This window comes from Drosophila arizonae, chromosome X (genome assembly GCF_054131065.1).
Source record: "Drosophila arizonae isolate 15081-1271.41 chromosome X, UAZ_ARI_1.0, whole genome shotgun sequence".
NCBI lineage: Eukaryota > Metazoa > Arthropoda > Insecta > Diptera > Drosophilidae > Drosophila > Drosophila arizonae.
Window position 1 is genome coordinate 94,062 of NC_142927.1, and position 9,815 is coordinate 103,876.

Consider the following 9,815-nt stretch of genomic DNA (forward strand, 5'->3'; position numbering starts at 1 on the left):
TGCAAGTCTTGAGCAGCGTTTTCAGCCAATCGTGACTACGCCGCCCAGTGATCTGGCCGAGATCGAGGCTCAAGTTAGCCAGCCATCTTTGACTGCTTCAGTCTCATTTCGGCCAGTCACTGCGGCTGAGGTCATCAGTCACATCAGCACGCTAGAGAACAAAAAAGCGGCTGGATTGGATCAAATTGATAATCACACCATTAAAGCGCTGCCTATGAAGGCTATTCTGTATCTCGTCTTGATATGCAATAACTCTTTTAGACTGGGTCATTTCCCTTCTTGCTGGAAGTTAGCGATGGTGAAGATGGTGCATAAGCCTGGCAAGCCTACGCAACACGTCGCATCATACAGGCCAATAAGTCTGCTGTCTGGCCTCTCAAAGATACTCGAGTATCTTATTTTGAGCCGTATGCTGGAGCAAGATACTCTTGTAAATGCGATCCCAAACCATCAATTTGGATTCCGCAAAGCGCACTCAGCTGAACAGCAATTGGGTCGAGTCACCCAATTTATTATTAAAGCGTTTGATGACCATAAATACTGCTCTGCTGTGTACATGGATATCAAGGAAGCCTTTGATCGAGTGTGGCATACAGGCTTGAAGTATAAGCTCAAGATGCTATTGCCGGATGCTCTCTACCGCATCCTCTGCTGCTATCTAACAGATCGCACTTTTATTGTTGAGTGTCACGGTGGCTGTCGCTCAGGTATTAAGCAAATTCACGCCGGTGTGCCACAAGGTAGCTTGCTCGGGCCTATCTTGTACAATGTGTACACCAGCGATATACCGAGGCCAGCTTACCCGCGAGGGACTTTGATTGCCACTTATGCTGACGACGTCATCGTTCTTTCGGCTGACTCTCGTCAAGCAGTCGCGCTCAGTCAGCAGCAGGCGTATATGGATAGTTTGGCTGAATGGGCGAGCAAGTGGTGCATTACAATTAATGCAAACAAGACTATGCATATCATGCATACGCTTAGAGTTATAGCGCCATATCAGGCTATTCGCATTGGCAACGAAACCATTGAAAATGGCACTTCTCATTCATATTTGGGTGTTACTCTAGATACGAAACTGCGCTTCTCACAACATGTCACTACGGTCGTTACTAGGGTTAGGGCTAGGCTTAAAAAGATAGATTGGCTCATCAATAAAGACAGTAAATTGACTCTAAGGACTAAAGTCATCATATACAAGCAGCTAGTTGCCCCACTTTGGCAATACTCGCTGCCTGTATGGGGTGCTTTGCTATCTGAGGCGCAATTCAGCCGCATTCGAGTCGTACACAACAAAGCTCTGAGAGCCATTTCTGGTGCTCAGTACTTTGTTTCGAACGCGCGCATCAGAGCTGATCTAGAAGTTTTATCTGCGGATGATATACTCAACAATCTCTGCGCCAAATACTATGATCGACTCCGGGTCCATACCAACAACTTGGCCAAAAACATTGCCTACGACCCGTTCATCCCACAGCGGATAACATTGGCAAGATACACGAGTCTCGTAAATACGCATTTGGCCAATGACATTGCTCTACGCACCCAGCGACAACTACAACGGGAAGCCGACGAAATTGCTGAAAGTAGGGAGCGATTCCTTCGCCGACGTGAGGCTCAGCAACGCAACGAAGCTGCACAAACAGCAGCCCACCAGCCGCAACGACTACCTGTTTTCGAGGGTATTGCGCCAATGCCGCGGCCACTACCACCACCATCACCACTTGCTGCCTATAGGGTCGTATTTGGATCACATAGAGATCAAAGCTAATTTTAGCTTAAGCCCGTATTGGAGAAAATGACCAGACTTTGTCTCGACTTTTCTCTATTATTCCAATTGGCCACTTGGGGCTATTTTTCTCTGTGCATCTTGTAGATGCTTATAAATGAAAAAATTGAATTATATTAATTAATGCCATCTATTACTATTGTTAAACTTTTATCTTACTCATCTAATTAGTCTATTGTAAGCTACTCAAGCACTTTATTGTTATTTTGAATTATCTTTAATTTGCTCTTTTTATTAGTATTTTGTAACATTAAGCTGCACTGTTATTTTTGTGCACTTATGGCCATTTAAATTTAATCATTTAATGAAAAGTTTCGACAAATATAGTCCTTTTTAGATTTTAGTTATCTCATAGGCGCTATTTATATTTATAAAAAAATGCTATTGTGAAGTATTAAATAAATAAAGAGTATCCCCGTACTATTCCCCTCATCATGCAGCTGCAGGTCAGCTGTTCATGTACGAGAATGGGAAGAGGCGGAGATCATTAATGTGTGTTCTTCATAGACATACGAACAGAAAAGTTGTAATTTAAATCTATTTAAATCGGTGTTTTTGCAATTAAATTGTGCAAATTAAATTGCTGCAATGCCTAGGGGCTATACTGCAGATGACGGTGACGAGGATATGGACGTGGAAGTCGAATTATTAATCGACTCGCAGCCACTAGCGCCTGCGCCCACGCCATTAAAAGTGCCGGTGAAGAAAAGTGTGGTTACGGCACGACCAACAACTTCACGAGCTGCGGCTCTGCAATTAAAGGCAAAACCATCCACTTCTGCGGAATCTATGGTCGCCGAATATCTTGCTGCAAAAAATGCAATTCAAAGTGCTACAAAGCCGCTCTCTAGTGAGAGAGCAGCAAAGAGGACTGCTGAGAAAGGCGACAGCCCCAAGAAGAAGACTGCGCAGCTGGGCGCAGTTGATCTGGATGGCAGCGATGAGGACTGCCTGCAACTTGACGACTCTGCGCGGACTCCCAGGACTGAGGACACACAGCAAGAGGCAACTGGCCTCGTTAATAAAGCTCGCACTGCTGCAAATGTGCAAGCTATGCCGCCCAATGCTGCCGCTGCAGCTGTTACTGCTGCTTCCGCTGCCGCCGCAACTGGAGCCAGCCATGCGCAACTCAACGCGAAGCCCGCTCCGCTGTTTTTAGCAAATGTCACGGACATAATGCCGCTGTTAATCCGCCTGGATGATGCTATCGGCCAGGAGAACTACACCACCAAGCCCGCTGCAAACCATGGCATCAGAGTGCAGTGCAAGGACATCGCTACGCACCGCAAATTGGTAAAGTACCTCGACGTTAATTCGATTGAAAATCACACATACCAGTTGAAATGCGAACGCGGCTATAGAGCCGTTATCCGGCATTTGCACTTCTCCACTCCGGATCACTATATTCGTGAGCAGTTGGCCAAATTAGGGCACGAAGTTCGCTTCTTAAGAGGCATTAAATCACGCTTCTCCAAAGAGCCGCTTGACCTCTTTGAGGTTGAGTTGGCCGTCAGCGCAAACAACGCAGAATTGCTGCAAATAACTGCCATTGGCAATCAGCGTGTAAAAATTGAGCGGCCGTACAAATCAAGCGAAATTGCCCAATGCCATAGGTGCCAGAAATTTGGGCACACAAAAATTATTGCCGTCGCCCCTTCGCCTGCGTCAAGTGCGGCGCCAATCATGCTTCCACGGACTGTGGCAAGCAAAAAGGCGACCAAACTCCAGCGAAGTGTGCCAATTGCTCCGGCCCACATGCCGCGAGCTACAAAGGCTGCCCTTCTTATAAAGAAGCGTGCAAGAAGCGCGAAAATGAAAGTACCACGCAACTAGCTAAAGTCATTACCAACTTAGTCAAGCCAGCTGCCACTACTGCTGCTCAGAGCAGTCGAGCAAATATGCCAAACATGTCTAATATGCCAAATCTTTTACAGCAAGCCCCCCCTCAGTCACGACCGCAAACTGTTAGTGCAGGGCACAGTTATTCGGCTGCTCTTCGGGCTGGCCTCCAATTTGCTCAGCCTGTCGGACCGGCAGCTATTAGCAGCAAACAGCGTCAGTCGAGGCAAAAAGCCGCCAAAGTTAGCCAGCAACAACAACAGCAGCAGCAACAAGTCCGTTTGCCTAGGCAGGCAAGCGCACAGCGGCCGCCGCAGCCAAAACGCAGCCGTAGCCTAAGTACGCGCCGTAGGCATCCGCAACCAATAGATGGGGGTGCGCATCCTGTTAGTGGGGGTGTTCATTTTCAACGTTTCGAGCAGCCAATGAATGCGAATGTGCCAAGCATGCCAGTGCAAGTTAGCTTTAGATTAGAGGCTAAAATAGACAAACTCATTGAGATGATGACCACCCTCACGGCCTGCCTGTTGGCCCAATTTGGTCCCAATGAGCGCTTAAATGTCTAACAATGTATCCACTTCCCCAAATGCCAGTAGACGCAGCGCTGCACTGCAGCCTGTTGTATCTCAACGTGTCAACAACATGAACATATCTTTTTGGAATGCTGCAGGTGTCAAGAAAAAGCTTAATGAGCTCAATCTGTATCTCGTCAAGCACGATGTAGACATAATGCTAGTGTCTGAGACGCATCTGACTGATAGCGATAGCATTGCTATTAATGGTTATATTTTTTATTTAGCAAATCACCCCTCAAACAGGCGCAGAGGAGGTGCAGCCTTTATAATTAAACAACATATATGCCATTATGCTATGCGCTTTACATCTTACGACTCGCATCAATCTGTCGAAGTTTCAGTCAGCCTGCAAAATGGCCGTCATATCAATATTGTCTCAATCTACTGCCCGCCGCAAGTCATCTGGTCTGGGCAAGATTTCCACAACCTGCTATCTTCTCTGGGTGACACTTTTATAGTCGGTGGTGACTGGAATGCGAAAAGTCAGTGGTGGGGCAACGCCAGATCTTGTCTCCGTGGCCGAATGCTAGTCAATAGTATTCTACAAGTGAATTGCAACATTCTGGCAACTGGGTCGCCCACCCATTTTCCGTTTAATTCGCGCCAAACTCCGTCTGCCATTGACTTTGCGCTATTTAAAGGCATCAGGCGAGATTTGCTGACCATCACTGACTCTTTCGAGCTCAGCTCTGATCATCCTCCCGCTGCAAGTTCAGCTGGTTGAGAAGCCTGTCACCAGCAGAGCAAAAGGCCACCTGCTTGATTTGAATGCCAACGTCAACAAATTTCAGAGCTATCTAAATGAAAAAATCTTGCTCAACACTGAGATCAGGAGTGCTGATGATGTGGATGATGCGGTCAATATTTTTGTCAAAAATATTGAAGATGCTGCAAACTATGCGAATGCACAGAACCCACGCAAGATAACGAGGACTAGATTTCGTGTAGATAGACAGACTCTGCAACTTATCGAAGCCCATAAGCAAGTCAAGCGCTATCTCGCTCGAAATCGCAATCCGATGCTTAAGATGCTCTGCAACAGGCTGTCGAATCGCATACGCAAAGAGCTCATATATGCTAGGCAGAAGTATGAGGAAGAGCTATTTAGATCTATCGATCCAACTGATAGATATAGTATGCAGAAGCTCTGGCGGCTGACCAACGAGATCAAGCGGCAGCCTGCTCCAAATCTACCGCTGTTGAAGTCCTCCAGTGGCAATGGCTCTAATGCGCAAAATGTCTGGTGCAAGACAACAGCCGAGAAGGCCGAAACATTTGCTGCAAGTCTTGAGCAGCGTTTTCAGCCAATCGTGACTACGCCGCCCAGTGATCTGGCCGAGATCGAGGCTCAAGTTAGCCAGCCATCTTTGACTGCTTCAGTCTCATTTCGGCCAGTCACTGCGGCTGAGGTCATCAGTCACATCAGCACGCTAGAGAACAAAAAAGCGGCTGGATTGGATCAAATTGATAATCACACCATTAAAGCGCTGCCTATGAAGGCTATTCTGTATCTCGTCTTGATATGCAATAACTCTTTTAGACTGGGTCATTTCCCTTCTTGCTGGAAGTTAGCGATGGTGAAGATGGTGCATAAGCCTGGCAAGCCTACGCAACACGTCGCATCATACAGGCCAATAAGTCTGCTGTCTGGCCTCTCAAAGATACTCGAGTATCTTATTTTGAGCCGTATGCTGGAGCAAGATACTCTTGTAAATGCGATCCCAAACCATCAATTTGGATTCCGCAAAGCGCACTCAGCTGAACAGCAATTGGGTCGAGTCACCCAATTTATTATTAAAGCGTTTGATGACCATAAATACTGCTCTGCTGTGTACATGGATATCAAGGAAGCCTTTGATCGAGTGTGGCATACAGGCTTGAAGTATAAGCTCAAGATGCTATTGCCGGATGCTCTCTACCGCATCCTCTGCTGCTATCTAACAGATCGCACTTTTATTGTTGAGTGTCACGGTGGCTGTCGCTCAGGTATTAAGCAAATTCACGCCGGTGTGCCACAAGGTAGCTTGCTCGGGCCTATCTTGTACAATGTGTACACCAGCGATATACCGAGGCCAGCTTACCCGCGAGGGACTTTGATTGCCACTTATGCTGACGACGTCATCGTTCTTTCGGCTGACTCTCGTCAAGCAGTCGCGCTCAGTCAGCAGCAGGCGTATATGGATAGTTTGGCTGAATGGGCGAGCAAGTGGTGCATTACAATTAATGCAAACAAGACTATGCATATCATGCATACGCTTAGAGTTATAGCGCCATATCAGGCTATTCGCATTGGCAACGAAACCATTGAAAATGGCACTTCTCATTCATATTTGGGTGTTACTCTAGATACGAAACTGCGCTTCTCACAACATGTCACTACGGTCGTTACTAGGGTTAGGGCTAGGCTTAAAAAGATAGATTGGCTCATCAATAAAGACAGTAAATTGACTCTAAGGACTAAAGTCATCATATACAAGCAGCTAGTTGCCCCACTTTGGCAATACTCGCTGCCTGTATGGGGTGCTTTGCTATCTGAGGCGCAATTCAGCCGCATTCGAGTCGTACACAACAAAGCTCTGAGAGCCATTTCTGGTGCTCAGTACTTTGTTTCGAACGCGCGCATCAGAGCTGATCTAGAAGTTTTATCTGCGGATGATATACTCAACAATCTCTGCGCCAAATACTATGATCGACTCCGGGTCCATACCAACAACTTGGCCAAAAACATTGCCTACGACCCGTTCATCCCACAGCGGATAACATTGGCAAGATACACGAGTCTCGTAAATACGCATTTGGCCAATGACATTGCTCTACGCACCCAGCGACAACTACAACGGGAAGCCGACGAAATTGCTGAAAGTAGGGAGCGATTCCTTCGCCGACGTGAGGCTCAGCAACGCAACGAAGCTGCACAAACAGCAGCCCACCAGCCGCAACGACTACCTGTTTTCGAGGGTATTGCGCCAATGCCGCGGCCACTACCACCACCATCACCACTTGCTGCCTATAGGGTCGTATTTGGATCACATAGAGATCAAAGCTAATTTTAGCTTAAGCCCGTATTGGAGAAAATGACCAGACTTTGTCTCGACTTTTCTCTATTATTCCAATTGGCCACTTGGGGCTATTTTTCTCTGTGCATCTTGTAGATGCTTATAAATGAAAAAATTGAATTATATTAATTAATGCCATCTATTACTATTGTTAAACTTTTATCTTACTCATCTAATTAGTCTATTGTAAGCTACTCAAGCACTTTATTGTTATTTTGAATTATCTTTAATTTGCTCTTTTTATTAGTATTTTGTAACATTAAGCTGCACTGTTATTTTTGTGCACTTATGGCCATTTAAATTTAATCATTTAATGAAAAGTTTCGACAAATATAGTCCTTTTTAGATTTTAGTTATCTCATAGGCGCTATTTATATTTATAAAAAAATGCTATTGTGAAGTATTAAATAAATAAAGAGTATCCCCGTACTATTCCCCTCATCATGCAGCTGCAGGTCAGCTGTTCATGTACGAGAATGGGAAGAGGCGGAGATCATTAATGTGTGTTCTTCATAGACATACGAACAGAAATAAGCATGCATTTGGCCAATGACATTGCTCTACGCACCCAGCGACAACTACAACGGGAAGCCGATGAAATTGCTGAAAGTAGGGAGCGATTCCTTCGCTGACGTGAGGCTCAGCAACGCAACGAAGCTGCACAAACAGCAGCCCACCAGCCGCAACGACTACCTGTTTTCGAGGGTATTGCGCCAATGCCGCGGCCACTACCACCACCATCACCACTTGCTGCCTATAGGGTCGTATTTGGATCACATAGGGATCAGAGTTAAGTAATTACACTATTTAAACACAAATTAAACACTCAGTTACAATTTCAAAATTTTATTTTCGGCACATACATATATATGTGCACGGAACATATGTGACGGCGCTTGCGCCTTAAATGCACATTTTGAATTAACTAAAAACTAACTTAAATATACGCCCTATTGGCTGTGCAGCCCACTTGGCTAAGTCTCCTTGCCGTAGTTGATGTGCTCTGCAAAGAAAAAATCAACATTAATAATCTTTTAATGTTTTTATTAACTTCTGCAAAATTCACTTACCTGCTAATCAGCTCGCAATTAATGAAATTCGGCTATTTCCAGCTTTGCGCCCCCCTGCACTTTGTATGGTAGCAGCTGTTTATATATAAAGATAATAATTAATTAATATTAATTGTTAACTTTATTAATATCACTTTTTCAATTGTTAATTTTTTATATTGCAAAACTCACCTGCTAGTCAGCTTGCAATTAATGCAATCCTGCTATATTCAGTATTGCGCCCGTCTGTATTCCGTATTACAGCAGCCACATATATATAAAAAGATAATAATTAATTAATATTAATTATTAATATCATTAATTTCAATTATTTACTTGTTATTATTTAAACTTACCAATTAGCAGCATAAAATTTGCATTTAATGCAATTTTCAATCAGCTGTTTTTGTTTTGTTTTGATTATGCACCCCGATAGGCACAACGCCAGGGGTGCATCGTCACTTTCCAAATTGCATTTGCGATACATCGAACGAAAATTAATTAAATCAAAACTGCTAAAATGAATTGTTAAACTATTTCTATTTAATTATCTATATTAATTGTCATAAACTATTTGTAATTTAAGTTAATTTTAGCTTAAGCCCATATTTGAGAAAATGACCAGACTTTGTCTCGACTTTTCTCTATTATTCCAATTGGCCACTTCGGGCTATTTTTCTCTGTGCATCTTGTAGATGCTTATAAATGAAAAAATTGAATTATATTAATTAATGCCATCTATTACTATTGTTAAACTTATATCTTACTCATCTAATTAGTCTATTGTAAGCTACTCAAGCACTTTATTGTTATTTTGAATTATCTTTAATTTGCTCTTTTATTAGTATTTTGTAACATTAAGCTGCACTGTTATTTTTGTGCACTTATGGCCATTTAAATTTATTCATTTAATGAAAAGTTTCGACAAATATAGTCCTTTTTAGATTTTAATTATCTCATAGGCGCTATTTATATTTATATAAAAATGCTATTGTGAAGTATTAAATAAATAAAGAGTATCCCCGTACTCTTCCCCTCATCATGCAGCTGCAGGTCAGCTGTTCATGTACGAGAATGGGAAGAGGCGGAGATCATTAATGTGTGTTCTTTGTAGACATACGAACAGAAAAAAAAACCAAAAGTTACGCCATTTCAACCTACCCTGCTCTTCGTTTAACCAAAACATAAAATTCCATTTACAAATAATAATACCCTCACGGACTTAAATAAAACACTAAGCTACAGAATTTAACTTAAAACCAAAATGAAATAAACTTTATTAAAATTAAAACAAACAATTTAAATGAAACAACAAGCAATTAAACCTCGATATATGACAACATGCTGAGCCCTGTTGGATGATCACTGATGGATGACCCTGGTGGATGACCCTGGTGGATGATCCTGTTGACAGCTGCAGGCACCTGGAAAAGACGAACGCAAAATTATTAATATTTTAAAAATATAATATACTTATAAGATATCAAACTAAACATAAAATATTTGCTAA

The 9,815-nt window shown here is 43.3% G+C and overlaps 1 protein-coding gene and 1 long non-coding RNA gene across 2 annotated transcripts; one reads left to right on the forward strand and one right to left on the reverse strand.

Annotated features, from left to right (window-relative positions):
- The first annotated feature begins 735 nt into the window (after nt 1-735).
- LOC149267766 (uncharacterized) lies at nt 736-4,891 on the forward strand. Its single transcript, XM_089473084.1, has 2 exons — nt 736-3,079; nt 3,721-4,891. Exons 1-2 carry the CDS (start codon nt 2,375-2,377, stop codon nt 4,189-4,191), a joined length of 1,176 nt encoding a protein of 391 aa, XP_089329210.1. The 5' UTR covers nt 736-2,374; the 3' UTR covers nt 4,192-4,891.
- Nucleotides 4,892-8,086: 3,195 nt separating this feature from the next.
- Nucleotides 8,087-8,785, reverse strand: LOC149267767 (uncharacterized). Its single transcript, XR_016271047.1, has 4 exons — nt 8,662-8,785; nt 8,498-8,551; nt 8,327-8,401; nt 8,087-8,259 (listed from the first exon to the last, which is right to left on the reverse strand). It is a non-coding gene; the product is annotated as an uncharacterized LOC149267767 (long non-coding RNA).
- Between the last annotated feature and the right edge of the window lie 1,030 nt (nt 8,786-9,815).

Excerpts from the sequence above, each read along its gene's own strand:
- LOC149267766 (XM_089473084.1), top strand. The coding sequence starts at position 2,375 with ATGCCTAGGGGCTATACTGCAGATGACGGTGACGAGGATATGGACGTG. Across the intron at positions 3,080-3,720 it reads TCGCTACGCACCGCAAATTG|CAAGCCCCCCCTCAGTCACG; the intron begins GTAAAGTACCTC and ends AATCTTTTACAG.